Genomic DNA, 14,698 nt, shown 5'->3' with positions numbered 1-14,698 from the left:
TGCTACCCGGGCACATGCTCACAAGCACAAACCCCTATGCTCGACTTGCCCGCATCGCCGCATTTGGCAGTTTCAACTCCAAGACGCACTAAGCTCCCTTTCCAATATACTTCTGTTGATAGTAAGTTTTTGAATGTTGTCCCCATCTTACCCCTTGGCTTTGATGCAATCCTGGCAAACGCCCCGAATCACTGCCACCCACCAGCACTGCTCTCTCGTCCTTGCGAGTCGTTGTCTATAATGGCAAACCCCCCATTCTTGGCGAGTTTGTTAGAGACTGGGCAGTATGCAATCCAACCTTGGGTACCTACGTGGACGAGTGGTGGTTCCTCCATATAGATGCTCCCTATTATCATACTCCTCTGCAGCACAAGAGAAAGAGCGGTAACTCGTGGGGACAGGCACGCCAGTCTGGCGGGGATAACTTTCGCTTTCATCTCTAGCACATTCTATGGCTCCTGCCCCGAAGAGCCTGACCCAAGATGGCCAGCTCATCCCACCATCGTACATTGCAGCCGCATTCGTTTCGTGCTTCAGCAGGGCAAAGTGACGCGTCATAATATCCGTCTCCCGTTTCCGACAACGCCTAGGGTGTGCCTGAAACCCGACGTCATAACACCACGCAGAATTATCATGAGCAGCTTACTTGAGAAAACGCCGACCAACACATCACTACAGGATCGGGACGCTCAACCCACGCGTCCAACGCCTGAATCGAAGAATAGGGTATGTTGAAAACGTCGTGCCGGGTTGAACAGGCTTGCTGGAAATGCGACCCCAGCCCGAATCGCAGTATGCCTGCCCATTCGAGACGCACACGTGGCGTGGTGCAAGCCTGGGGAGAACAGCGTGAAAATCAAAGCAAGAAACACAGGACTTGAATTTCAAGTCGTAAAACAGACACCAGGAAGGGAGAGCCGAGCGAGTCGATGAGATATCACTTCACTTCGAGGGCAGACATCATGGTGACGTCGACTCACACGCTGATCTGGCCGTCGTCGTCGCTCTCGTCCGTGTCAAGGTCGGAGCCTTGCTCGGACTGCGTCGAGAATTTAGACCGAGGTCCGCGCAATCCGTGACACGCCAAGTCGAGGTCTGCGCGGACGTCACGTTGGATCTGTATGAAATATCGCCGTAAGCTCCTCAAGCCCTTAAGAAACCCGCAATCCGGCTCATCTGGGTGCTGCGGCGGACACGGCTTATCGTCCATCTTGTCCAGCGGCGTGAGGCTGTTGGCAAAGTCGGCCATTTTGAAGTCGATTTCGCGGCGGTTTCTCCCCTGCCTGCGAGACATCTCCTCGGTATCCGTCGCGCCGCCATCGGTGGCCGAGTCGTACATGGTCTCGTACCCACCGTCGTCGGACGTGTCGCCGTCATAAAACATGAGAAGGCTGGCGGCATAGAAGCGATAGCCGCGCAGGCCGCGGACGATTTGCTCCAGCTGTGCCAGCTTCCTCAGCACCAGCGGTATGTGGCGCAAAACGCTCTCCAAGTCGACCCCGTTGTAGAGAAACTTTTGCAGCGCGTCTTGGAACTCCCTGCCCGCCTTGACCTGGCGGCCAAAGTACTTGTCTTGGAACTCAAAGCTCTGCGTTTGTACGTTCCAGACCTGCAATCCGCAGATGCGCACGCCCAGCTCGGCAGAGGTGGTGGTCCTGCACTTGTCCCGCTGCGACTTTTGCTTCTTGGGCGAGGCGTCGACGCCGTACTGGCGCGTGCCCATCTTGAGATCCATCATGCACGGTCGCTTCATGCCAGCCGTCAGATCCTCCATGAGCAAGAAGTATTCGGCGCGGTCTCTCCGAGACTTTGCATCCATCTTGGCCTCTTTGGGATTGATGGGCCGAGGTATCTTCTTGAACTCCAGCGTTGGGGTGGGCAGTTCTGACGGCCCCGAGGCGTCGGCCTCTTGCGTGTCGACCAGGTCGTAGCTCAGCGCCGGTTCCGCCTCTCCGTTCTGAGCAGCGGCCCTTTGGGATGGTGACGAGGGCGGAGTGCGGTCAGCCTTGTAGTCTGCGTCATCTGCCTCCTCAAAGTACTTGAGACTGCCGCGGGACTCGCGCACGTCTCCGGGTCTTCGTCGAAGCCCGCCAGCAGAGAACCGTCGTTTTTTCTTGAGACCTAACAAATTAACCTTTAATATCTCCGGCTCTGGCGCGCTGGAGCCGGTAATGTCCTTGACTGGGAGTTCGGCGTTGTGGAAGTCGGCCGTCAGGAGACCAGCGTTGGAGCCCAGGCCGGCTGGAGATTCGTCTTGCCGACGCATGAGTGGTGAAATGGACCGGACACCATCGCCGATGTGAGAAACCACCTCTTCTTCCTTATCGCGGGCCAGGTTTGGATCCGAGTTGGATGGTCGAAGCAGTCGCTGGAGTGTCGGCCGTGGAATCGAGCGCTGATGAGGCCGTCTGTGCTTCTGGATCTCGACCGGCTCCTTGAGGAAAGCGTCGTTGAACACCTCATTGCGGAGGCGCTTGTTGATTGTCGTGGCCCCCCAGCTGTTGGGCCTCTCGTCCAGCGGGGGGCGAGGGGACGGTTGCGGCGCCGAGGAATCACACACCCTCGAGGTCGAGATGCTTCGGCGACGAAAGAACTCGGGCGGCGGCGTCGGCTGGAGGAGGTTGCGTGGAAGGATGTGCCTGTTGTCGTCAAACGTCACGGTCGGTATCTGCACATTCGCGTTGGCGAGGGACTGGCTGATGACCCTGGTGGTCGGGACTGTGCGAGCCTGGTCGCCGCTACCAGGCTCGGCCGATGCGCCGCCGTGACCGTTTGCCCAGTCCCCCTTCTTGACCTCTAGGATCTTCTTGCGTTCGGCGGCGGCAGCGTCATCCTTTCGGGCAGTGCTTTTCCGCCGGGACTGCTTTTGAAACATTACATTCAGCACACCGATATACCTTGAGACAAACGTTAGCAACATAGAGCCCTGGGGGAGGGAGGTATCATTGATGCAAACGACGGGACACAAAAAGGCAACAGAGAAATTCTTGGCGACTCGTGAACGACGTACCGGGGCAGGAAGGGGAGCAAGTCACGGTGGTATCTCTCAATCGTCTCGTAAAACTCATTTTCCCTATTATTGAGTTGCTTACAGACGGCCCGGCGAGAGAAGCGCCACAAGGTGGTGTGACCGCCCACCTGATGCTTGTATGGGATAAGCTCAATGGCTTCGAGGGGCTTTCGGGCATGGTGCTGGTGCTCATGCACGTGGTCTTGGTATCGCGTCACGGCCCGGGGCAGTCTCGCGGGCATGGAACACTTGACCTCGAGCTCGTCCTCAACAGCACACTGATCCGACGGCTCGAGGCACACGTCGCCTTTGCGGGACACTGGAGTCTCACGGGGACGCAAGGTGGGAGAGCCAAAGGCCGGCTCATCCTTGTCATGGATTTCGGGCTCCGGCTCCGGCTCATCGGCCTTGACCAGCCACGGATGCGTCTTACTCTGCGAAAGCGACCTGGGTCGCGAGGTACGGACAAGGTCCACGCCGTCACCCGGCTTCATGCGGGCCTCGGGCATCTCCTGGTGAGGCAGGAAGACGGCAGAGGATATCTTCTCCTCGCCCGAGTCGTCGGCGTCCGCCTCGACATGTGCGTCCCCATCAGCGTCAGAGCCGTCGTGATGACTCCGAACCCGCGTTTCGCTAGCCGACTCCGGTTCACTCGCCTCGCCCTCGGACTCGAGTGCCGGACACGGCCCCACTTGTTGAGGCACCTTTGAAGTGTCGGCGTCTTCCTGGCCGGTGGGTTTGACCGGTTGGGGCCGCGTCGGTGAGGCCGCACGGTTGGTCGTGACGATCCCTCGCACGTCAAAGTAGTCTGTCTGTAGCGAGATGGGACGAGATGTTTGTCGTCCCGCAGCAGACATGAAAAGGGTCTGAATGACGGGTGGCGTGGATGCGTCTGCCGGGACGTCGCTCGGTGCCCTGGCGTCTTCCTCGAGTGCCGGCGACAGCTTTTCACGTTGAGTGGGCTTGGCATCCTTGCGACGACCCTTGTCGTCTGGCGGCAGCCCTTCCTTGAAGAAACGTAGGCTGTAGCTGGCCTTGCGACTCCGTGCGTTGGGCTCCACGCCGGCCATGGCTTCCGCGACGGATTGCTCGACCAGGCCGTCCTCTTCATCGCCATCGCCCGAGCCAATAGACCAGACTTTTTCATTCTTCTCGGAACCCAGCGTCAACGCGTGCTCGACAGCTCTGGGGCGATGTGAAGACTTGCGTGGCATGTCGCGCATCAGTTGCGTGGGCAGCATGGGCGTTGACTCGAAGGATTCGAAGGAAGATGCCTTGGTGGGCGTTGACGAGCCGTCGGGGACGCTGGAGTGAGCAAAGGTGTGAGCGTGGAAAGAATCCGAAGTCGATCGGTCCAGCTCAAGGGAGGTCGAGGCCCTACTCGTGGTCCTGTCGAGGAAGTCGCGGTGGTCGAGGAGCATGTCCCGAGCGTGCGTCAGGACGGACTGGTCGTACGACGAGGGCACGCTGGTAGGCTCGCGTCGGGCGATGGAGATGGTGGCGGGGGCAGCCATGGCAACGGGCTGGATCAGAGAGGGCCCGATGTCGCCGTCTCGGAGCGCAACATGGCCGGGAGACGAGAGATCCGTGTCTTGCGACGCGCGGGGGGGGGCAGGCGGCAGAAGAGGCTTGGGCGGCGGCTTGTGCCGATCGGGGCCGTCTTGTTGATGAGTCGTCGGCGGGATGCCGCGGGCAGATGCCAGTGCCTGGCTCAGCAGCGAGCGACTAGGTTGCTTGGGGCCGGCACGAGTCTTTAAATCATCGGCGGGATCCGGATCGCCAGCGCGGGAAGGCAGTGCGATGGCGTCGGCGGGGGTAGGAGATGAGAAGGGGCCATGATGTTCTTGGTCGGGGCCAGCAGGGCTCGGGTTGGAGCGCGCGGGCGTCAGCGGTGCAGGGGGTGCGGCATTTTCGAGGTCAGGATGCGGGCTGGACATGAGGAGAACATCTGGCGCGGCAGGGCGAAGGCGCGGGAGGCGTTGGGGGGTGGTGAGAGGGACGAAGGGGAGGAGGAGTAGGAGGAGGAGGAGGAAAAATGGGGAGGCGGCGACGTGAATGGATGGATGATGGGAGGCGGCCGTCTGTGGGTGGGCGGGCTGTGTGGCGAAAATTAGTGGATGGGCTCTAGCGCTGCTGTCGGGCTGTTCAGGCCCCGTTTTGGGCGCGCCTGGCACTCTGAACGTGCCGCGCTGGGTAGGGTAAGAGCCTTGCTTAACCGCTGGGGTACATGGAGACAAGGACAGGGTACAGGCACTGCAAGATGACTGTTCTGCCTGCTCCGTGCTCGCAAGGACGCGGGCAAGTACCTAGGTAGCACGACGATGGGATCGTGCGGCCACGGCGTCGAGCCACCTAATGCAGGATATCAGTCTTCGCTGATGGCCGAGAGGCGCAGTGAGTCAAAAGCAGCGCCTGAGACATGGAAAAATGTACTGTAACGTGCAAAAGCGATGGGGAGACGCGAGTCGCCGGCTAATTAGAGGAAGAGAAAAAGAGGGAGGACGAGGGTGCATGTGGACGACTGGCTGCCATAAAAGACGGCCACAAGGCTGTTTGGCGGCATCTTAGTGGTCGGGGCTAGCGTCTTGCAGCGCTGCGCCCGCGTTATTTACCCCCCCTCCATCCCACCGGGGCGGGAGGTGGGAATGTCCAGGGCATTTACAGCACCGAGGAACGTGGGGGGGTGTCGGCTACTGCTAGCTACGACTTCTCCCGCGTCCACACGTGGGTTCGACGCGGCGACTGTCGTGGCCTTGGCACTGCTGTGCTGGACGCTCAGCGGCGGGTATGGTGGCTCGCTTGCTGACCCTCCGAGGGCGACATGGCCAGCGAGGTTCTAGCGTCTTGGCTCAGGCCTGAGAAACAAACCCATCGTAGATCATTGCCTCGTCATAACAAAACAAAACGCGGGAGAAAGTACCAAGTACGTATGAGGCGTCTGCTGACAGACACACGGATACTTGCATCAATGAGGTACAGGCATGAACCAGTAGACCCATGCATAAACGGCCCATATGCATGTATCCCGTATGGAACAGTCCATGTCAGCTGCTCGCCGCTCGGCCACCGTGTCCGTCACAAGCAAGACAGCAATATCCCCGAGTCTGGCAAATCATACCTCATCATCTCTTGCGACGCGACAAGATTTGCTAGGCCGAGCTTGTGTCGCCCAGCCGTCGGGTGATTGGTCGTTTCCACGCGGGCACGAGGCTCCTATCGACACCAACATTGGCCGACCCAACGAATGCTCCAACAAGACGCCGCCTGTCCTCGAGCCAATGGCGAGCGGCTTTTTTGACTTGAAGCCATAGAACATGCTTGCAACGCAGCCTCGGACCTGCTTGCCACCATTCGTCGGACTGCGCAACAGTCCTGGTACCCAAAGAAATGACACGTTTCTGCCGCACACCCGATGATTGCAGTGGCATCTGGCCTTTTCCGCTGAGACGCTGAATAGCCATTCCATCAACCTTGCGCTACATCCCATCAAACACGGATGACCGGGCACAGGTACCTGGAGTTACTTCAACACAGCCTCGGAGCGGCGGAGAAAAGGTGCCGGCATACAGCCGATTGTCTGGTTTCTGCCGAGTCATGCCCCGAGGTACGACCAACGGGCTCAGCAACCGCACGACGGGTGATTCATTGCAGTGCCGTTCTGCACGATGCCGTCCCATTCATCCTGATCATCGTGTCCAACCCTCGGCGCGTAAGCACTTTCTCGGACCCTGCCATTTGATAGACAGGGCGGACTGGAGCAGCCCAAGCTTAAAGCCTACTCTACATAATACTGCTCGTCATCCTGGCCTTCTCTCTTATGCCGGGCCTCGTCGGTGGATGCACCGACCAGGGACCTGCGACTCGAGCGTCTCCGCCGATAAAGTCGAGCCGTCGAAAGACGTCGATTGCAGCCTGGAAAATCCCAACACGTTGCACTTCTGTCTGATCTCGGCCATGCTACCCGGCCGCGCTGGCATATGAGTCACATCGAAGCCCCGACTTCCCATTTTAGGTCCAAGACGAGGACACAACCGACAACGATGAACTCGGCCGTCACCATAGCCTATTTGCCGTCCCCGCTGATTCTGCGCTGATGTGACGGCATTCATGCGCTACAAGCATGAGGTAGAACCTCTGACGCATCAACGCCTGGTCGACCTTTTTTCTTGGGCTTGCTGCAGCTACTGTCCACTCCAAAGACCCAGGCCGGGCTAGGGTGCATGGAAACTTCGGACTCGGGTGGTGGACCCTGCTCTGCTTTTTGGGGCGCCAAGACCGATGAAGAGAGCATCCGCCAGCATCCAGATATCACGACGAGGGATATGGACGCTGGCTCGAACGAGGCTGAGGACGCTTCTCGCCTCCAAAACGAACCCGGTGGAGAGTCGATAATGTGAAGAGACCATGGCTTGGAAAAGAGAACCGGCCGCGACGAGAGAGCCGCCTCTTCCTTGTCATTTTTGCATCGAGTGCTGTTTATCCCAGTCTCGCTCGACGCCTTTCAGTGCTTGGCGAGCGATGCTGCAAACAAGAGGTTATGGCAGCTGCATTGTCATCCCTGAACCTGGCTCGTGGTGGTGATGCTATCTCTATTCTCCTCTGCGCCACACGATGAGAGAGGGGGCCGGTAAACGCTACATCAACCGCGAGGTAAATGAGAGATTTCCACAGTCCCCCTCAGACTCCACATCAACCCAGTCCTGGCAAGGCGTTTGGCGTTGAGCCAAAGAATCACACCATCAGCCAGGCGCATGAGCTCACAGCGTGCGGTGGCCATGTGTGGCCCACGCCTGTCTCTCTTTGATACTGAGGCATATTCGTTGGCTCCGGCAAGTGGTCTTCGCATTGTCCCCCACAAATGACGATGCCCGACGTGCAGTCGTCATAATGGACTATGTCCATCAGTGATTCGGGAATAGGCAAAACTCGAAGAGGGCTGGTCTCGGCTCGGAGACTCCATGACGGCAAGGGTATTATGTCAACGATATCTGCACCTGTCCCTGGGATTCTTGAATGATGGACGCGGGCGTCGTCGGACTTCAGGACTGGGCACTCAACTCATCTCAGACTACAATCGACCCTCTTGAAGCCAGGAGCAGGACATCGGCGTCTCAATTCCACAAGTCAAGCTTCCGCGGTACGCAAAAGGAGAGAGCAATGGCCCCCTCTTACAGCGCGCAGGCCCTGTTCGAGGTTAAGAACCTCGTGGCCGTCGTCACCGGCGGAGGCTCCGGGCTGGGCAAGGTCATCGCCCACGCGCTGGCGGCCAACAGCGCCAAGGCAGTCTACATCCTCGGCCGGCGCGAGGAAGCCCTCGTCCAGACCAGAGACTCGTCCCCGAACCCCGACGTCACCCACCTCATCGTCTGCGATGTCACATCCAAGGACTCGTTGGCGGCGGCGGCGGACCGGGTGCGCAAAGACGTGAGCTACTGCAACGCCGTCTTCGCCAACCGCGGCATCGCCATGGCGGGCGTCGGCGACGCGATCCGGCACGTGGGCAGCTCGTCGGCAAAGAGCCTTCAGGAGAAGCTGTGGGCATCCAGCATGGGCGAGCTCACCAAGACGTTCCACGTCAACGTCACGGGCGCCTTCTACACGGCCGTCGCCTTTCTGGATCCGCTCGACGAGTCCAACAAGCGCCTCGTCGTGTCCTGAAAAGCCCCAGGTCGTCATCACGGCCTCGATCGCGGGCTTCTCGCGCATGCCCGAGGCAGGCTTCGCCTACGGGCCCAGCAACGCGGCCGTCATGCACCTGACGAAGCAGCTGTCGACGGTCCTGTCACCGCTCAAGATACGGGCCAACTCCATTACCCCGGGCATTTACCCGAGCGACATGACCGAGTCCACATTTTTCAAGGACTCTGCCAACCAGGAGGGCGGCCTATCCAAGGAGGCGGTGCCGCTGGACCGATGTGGCGCCGAGGAGGAGCTGGCCGGGGCGGCGCTCTTCCTGGCCAGCAAGGCCGGAGGCTACGTAGACGGCAACATTCTCCTGACGGACGGCGGACGTCTTGGCATCATGCCAGGATCGTCCTAGAAGTATCAAGGTACGACGGTTGTGCGCTGGCCAAGCTGCATAGCCTACTTATCGATACTATAGGGACTGATCGAGGCTGGGCGGGCAAGTCTTTCTGCAGTGTGTTTCTAGCTACCATAGGTACGGCCGATTTCGGCGAAGGAGAATGCCCGACATACTAGTTGGTCTCCAAACTCAAGCGGCCGGCACCGGTCGTCGCTCTCCAGCTTCCGTCGAGAAAACCAAGACACTCGGTGGTCCTGTGCTACTAGAAGCGACCAATATCAGGAACAGAAGGTATTATTCTCTCAGAGTTGGGACTACCTATGCCTCCAGTCCTCAATTTAGGTAGGATAAGCTGGGCTCTGGGATTACTTACCCGGTGGCTAAGCCGGAGATTCCAATACGTCAGGCCCACATGTCATTGTGGCTATGATTCGATGCAATAACAGTGAATCATTGGATATGAGCACAGCTGCGGATTGACTTGATCGTACTTGGTGGCTTCGAAGTTCGAAGATGAGCACGCGCGGTGTTTGGTCATGACGAGGTCGAGCATTCCAAATGTTGACACGGCTGGCCCTTCTCGCCCTGGTCGTCGGCACATTTGAACGTGGGTGTCATGGTGCGTCAGCCTGCCGCCTCCTGCTTGTGCTTATGTTTGGGTCCAAGGAATTATTCGAGGGCAGACACCCCTTCGACACCGTGGCAACGAGCACGCTGCAGCCTCCGCCGCTGGAGGAGCCAGAACGGGAGGCGGAGCATGGAGTCCTCGACAGGAGAAGACACGCATCGTGCCCTCATGTCCTCATGCGAGCCACCCATCGCCGAGTGCTACTTTGAGTCAAGTACTGACGCTCATCGAAGTTACGTGCAGACAAGCGTGACACTGCTTCCTAGTCTCGCAGGACATCCAACGGGGGGATTCGGTCAACCCCCGTTGGGGAAAACCAAAGGAGCTGATTACTTCTGACATTCCCGGGGAGGGGGGGCTATGCGTCCGTAGCGTCCTGAGAAGATCGACAAGCGGCCGCGCGGCTCTTCGAAGACCCCCTGTTCCACAAAATGGTAGCGGTCTTCAAGTTGCAGGAAAGCTTAGGAGCATACGAAACAGGAAATCTAGAGGGAGTCTGGCACGATACGAAACAGGGGAGAAGTGAAGTCTTGAGAGAGCTTTCATAACGCGCGGTGACGTGGCTCGCGGACGGGAATTCCAGCAAGAAGACTTTCCTACTGACATGCAACACGTATTCATCTTGCAAGGCGCTGTTTTCTCACGCAGTGCAGCTTGGATTCTCGAAAGCTCAGTTGGAACGTCCAGGCGACGTTGGCACCCCTTCTCGCTTGACGATGCCACGCTGTCAGCCCGCTCATACGCAGCAGGATGCTCGTGATTGCATGTTCTGACCAATCATTCACCTCACCAAGGTCTGAGGTTACGAGCAAATCGGATCAGCTGGATGCAATGGCTTGAAGCCGATGCAATAGCCGACTATTTCCATGTTCGTGCTTCAAACGTGTTGCTGTCAGCAGGCGGAAGCCGCTGATGATCCGCACCAGTAATGCATTTGCCAGAGCGTTCCATGTTTGCCCGGCCAAGCCGTCTTTTGCATATCCGACAGTTGCTGAACACCGCGGGTCCGGCCTCACCGCGTTTCCAGTCTCGTGGATTGAGGCTCCCGACTTGACATTTTGTCCTTTTTTATTTATTTAGGTATCCCCATGCTCGACGTAATCGGTCAGCCATTACGAATATGCCTTGTCTCTGTCCCTGGTTGGCTTACCCCGTGTGGCTCACCGGCAGATTATCAGACACAGCCCGCTTCAGTCGCGACTCACGGCGGACTTTAGGCCGTAGCGCCGGGCGGGCTCGACAAGGACGCCGCTGATTTATCATGTGCTCCACTGGAACCGCCGGAACACTCTTGCTTGGAAGCAGACAAAGCGTCAAGCGGCATGCGGACTGACCTGCTTGAGCCTTGCGGATCCGCTAAATTCTGACGAGATCCCCGTCACGTATGGCAGGCGGCCAAGTCGACGCGGAGGACAGCTTGGTAACCTGGTCCGTCGTTCCGTCGCAAGCTCGGTGAGAACATCTCCTCGTCGGATTTAACAAGGGCACGCAGGAGGTGGACTGAATCACTGTATATATATATATATATATATATATATATGTGCATGTATAAAAACAACGCCAGGGCCCTGACGGCTCAGACATTGCTGGACCCTGGAATCTTCATCACCTTTTGAACGCATCCAACAACCAAACAGACGGTGTTCCCTAGAATCGAACATAGCATCCACGACCATGGCATCCACCGACAGCGGCGTCAGCATGGCCGCCTACGCAGCCCCCTCGTTATTCCAACCTCACCGAGCCCGAGATGCCATCCGGGACGCTCACAAGAAGAAGATCGCGCCTCTGCTGGGATACTACGCCGGCCTCAGCTCGATACCCATTACTCGCTTCTTGGCCCCCATGAACTTCGACGTGGTCTGGATTGACTGGGAGCACACGTCCTGCAACGTCGAGACCATGACAACCATGGTCCACGAGGCCATCTTCATGAGCCAAGGCCGTACTATGCCCTTTGTCCGAGTCCCGGGCCACGACCATGCCGCCATCGGCTACGCTCTGGATGCCGGTGCCAGCATCGTTGTCCCTCAGGTATGGGCCTGGAGACAATACGGACTCGAGTGCATGATGCTGACTTGGCGGTTGCAGGTTGATACCGTGGAGCAGGCTCTGCATGTTGTGTCGGCGGCCAAGTTTGGCACTCGCCAAAGAGGAACACGATCTGCGCCGCCTTTTCGGCTTATCCCGTTCTTGACGGATACGCCGTACGACTCGAGCCGGGACATTTACACATGCCTCAACGACCAGGCCGCCATCATGATCCAGATTGAGACACTCGAGGGTAAGTCTCCAGATTCGGATCTCACAGCATCGGGCGAGGGGGCTAACAAGGCGCCAAAGGAATCAACAACCTCGACGCCATCTTGACCGAGGTCCCGGACATCGACATTGTCTGGCTGGGCAGCCTCGACGCCCGCATCTCCATGAACCTGCCCGGCAACTTTGGCCTCGGGGGCGACGAGCCAGAGTGGATCGCAGCGACAGACAAGTTCTTCAAGGTGCTCGACAAGCACGACAAGCCCTACGGCGGCTTCTCCTTTGTCCAGCCCCCCTTCGGCTCGGCCGAGGGCTTCAAGAAAGCCACCGAGCGCATGTCGTTTGTCATGGCCTCTGCCGACGTCATGCACCTCGCCAACCTCAACGAAGACCTCAAGATTGCCAGGGGGCTTGTCGAGGAGGTACGGGTGGCGAATGGCGCGACCAAGAACGGGGACGTCAGCCGCGTGGAGAAGCTGGCTCTGAAATCGAACGCGAAAGAGATTCCGAGTGAGTCTGCGTGAGATGTAAATGGGAGAGTGGCGATGAAGGGAATAATGAATACGTAGATAGATAAACTTTGTAGACTTGAACACGAGCATTGCCTGTCATGTACATTCAGGCTTGACCTACTGTCCTACTCTGTCCAGCTCTTGCTCATCACCCGTACGACCCATGGCTCGTTGACGTCCTCATCACCTGGCAGAGAGGGGAGCGAGATGGTCATCAAATCTGCGTAGTGGCGCTGCGGCGGATAGTAACGCAAATACTGAAGATTGCAGCTTCTCACCTCGGCGTAGGCCACGTTTAATCCCCATGATTCTCTTTGAAAGAACAACTCTCTTCAGATAGGCGTCGTCAAGTGTGTACTTGTTGGAACACAATATCTGAACTTGAAGCTTGAACACGCACGCACGATGCATCCTCTGTCGAATCTTCACTTCTGACAGAATAAAATAGCTGTTCCCTTCTCTGAAGAGAACCATGAATTGACAGGAGCCAATAATGCTTCGAATTTTCGCGTAGTATTCTCATTCGTGACCTGGCACGTGGATGATGCAAGCGCATCTCCCGTGTCTTTTGAAAGAGGCATGGTCTTACACGTATTCGCCATCTGAAACACGTCGGGGAGAGCAACACCGGCGGGATGACGTGGAGGCTTGCTCCGGGCGATGAACTCTCGGCACTTTTGAACCCGGTCGACTCTGCTCGCGTCGCCAGCCGAGACATAAAGAGCCGCAAGGGAGGCTGTTGCCTTGCCGCACTGCGTGCCATTGATCCCGCGGGGCCCGCCGAAATCACAGATTAGAGCGTGAGACCGTGAGTCATGAATAGACGTGCCCGAAGGATTCCATAACCAGGCCGAGCGCCGACCACCACTGCCACTGATGCCTTATTTTCTGGGCTTTGGTACGCAGGATGGAACTTGGCATGAGCCGTGTATGAATTTCGAGTTGTTCGGATCGAGAGACGGATATCTTTGAGCACACTTAAGCGCCTTAATAAGTCGTTGAAGCCCATCAGGTTGCGAACGAGCTTGCGGCCTCGGTCTCGTTTTTCTTGTCCTTCTACCAGCCCTTGTCAAGTTTTGCTACCGCTTCCGGATCATCCGACCCGACGTAGAGAGGTGAGATTTCTCCCCAGTATACACAATTCTAGGAAAGTCCAAAGACATTGTTTAAACAAAGACCCCTTGATATAAAGTTGCATTGAACCCCGTCTTTCATAGGCGATTTCCCGGATTGAAGCTTTTCTGAGAAAAAAAAATGCAAAAGAGACTGCTTTGATGCCTTTGATTTTATTACATGTTTCCGAATTATTCCAAGTGTTGCGTTGGTTATACAGGTCGCCTCCCATTAACACGTCCAACTCGAGCATCCACCCCCCCAACCCTCTCTGTTCCGCCTCTTCTCTTTAGAGAGCTTGTCGGCAGGATCAGGATACGAATCGCAACAGCCTTTGCATCCGTTGGAGCGTTCATCCTTTGCCTGCCTGGCCGCTAGTCTTTTCCCAGAGTTAAACTTTACGACACCAGTCCTTAGAACTGCCTATCTTAGCGACACCCAGTCGGCATTGCCTCTGTCCTCTACAGGCTCAAACAGTTTCTGTTTCGAATCTGTGGAGGGCACGGCAATCTTCCACATTATTGGGCTGCACATGACCCATTGGGCGGGTGACGTACGTGTTAATACAGGCACCGGGATAATATGAGAGGATCTGCTGATCGACTTACTGCTTTTCGGGCTGGATCCGCGACAAACTATATCAACGCTGCTGGGCGAGGCATTGGTGAAGCGGCGCTGCCCCAGCTCATGACAGGACCAGTGGGCCACGTATGGCGGGATGCGAGGTAGTGTTCTCCATTGTCTCGCGATGCAAGAGTGGCGATGCACTGGAGCAGAGAAACTGGGTAGCAACGATGTCGATGAGTCGTCGCAACACTGTCATCAACCGATACTGTCAGAAGTGCGACACGAACGTCTTCCCGCGGCTCAGCTGCTGAGGTTCGAGTCAGGGCAACGGGCAATGCAATATGGAATCAAGGGAAGAGGTTGTGGGGGGGCGGGACAATTCTACGGGGACAGGTTCCCGCTCAACAGCAGGGAAAAAGCATCTAGTCACCGAGCAATGGTCTTTCCAGGGACGAACAGTGCAATGACGGCATCCAAGGCGTGACCGAGAGCGAGTCGAGAGATGACAAGGCGACTGTACAGACTGACGCCGAGCTGAACCAACGACAAGGGCCTGCATTTTGGAGGATTCTGACACGGCAACC

At 57.4% G+C, this 14,698-nt stretch overlaps 4 protein-coding genes across 4 annotated transcripts; 3 read left to right on the top strand and 1 right to left on the bottom strand.

Annotated features, from left to right (window-relative positions):
- Positions 1–976: 976 nt before the first annotated feature.
- On the bottom strand, positions 977–4,947 carry HRG_01712 (inositol polyphosphate kinase domain-containing protein; the record flags this gene model as incomplete). The annotated part of the gene is made up of 2 exons (XM_044860183.1): positions 977–2,897; positions 3,011–4,947. The coding sequence occupies 2 exons, from the start codon at positions 4,945–4,947 to the stop codon at positions 977–979; spliced, it is 3,858 nt and encodes a 1,285-aa protein (XP_044723816.1).
- Positions 4,948–8,026: 3,079 nt separating this feature from the next.
- HRG_01711 (short chain dehydrogenase domain-containing protein) lies at positions 8,027–8,668 on the top strand (the record flags this gene model as incomplete). The annotated part of the gene is made up of 1 exon (XM_044860182.1): positions 8,027–8,668. The coding sequence occupies one exon, from the start codon at positions 8,027–8,029 to the stop codon at positions 8,666–8,668; it is 642 nt and encodes a 213-aa protein (XP_044723815.1).
- A 46-nt stretch (positions 8,669–8,714) lies between these two features.
- HRG_01710 (enoyl-(Acyl carrier protein) reductase domain-containing protein) lies at positions 8,715–9,050 on the top strand (the record flags this gene model as incomplete). Its single annotated transcript, XM_044860181.1, has 1 exon — positions 8,715–9,050. One exon carries the CDS (start codon positions 8,715–8,717, stop codon positions 9,048–9,050), a length of 336 nt encoding a protein of 111 aa, XP_044723814.1.
- Positions 9,051–11,337: 2,287 nt separating this feature from the next.
- On the top strand, positions 11,338–12,446 carry HRG_01709 (hpcH/HpaI aldolase/citrate lyase family domain-containing protein; the record flags this gene model as incomplete). The annotated part of the gene is made up of 3 exons (XM_044860180.1): positions 11,338–11,697; positions 11,755–11,947; positions 12,007–12,446. 3 exons carry the CDS (start codon positions 11,338–11,340, stop codon positions 12,444–12,446), a joined length of 993 nt encoding a protein of 330 aa, XP_044723813.1.
- Positions 12,447–14,698: the final 2,252 nt, after the last annotated feature.

Source organism: Hirsutella rhossiliensis (genome assembly GCF_020360975.1).
Source record: "Hirsutella rhossiliensis strain HR02 chromosome Unknown scaffold00002, whole genome shotgun sequence".
Lineage (NCBI taxonomy): Eukaryota > Fungi > Ascomycota > Sordariomycetes > Hypocreales > Ophiocordycipitaceae > Hirsutella > Hirsutella rhossiliensis.
The sequence above is the reverse complement of the archived record's forward strand: the minus strand, read 5'-3'. Positions and strand labels throughout refer to the sequence as shown.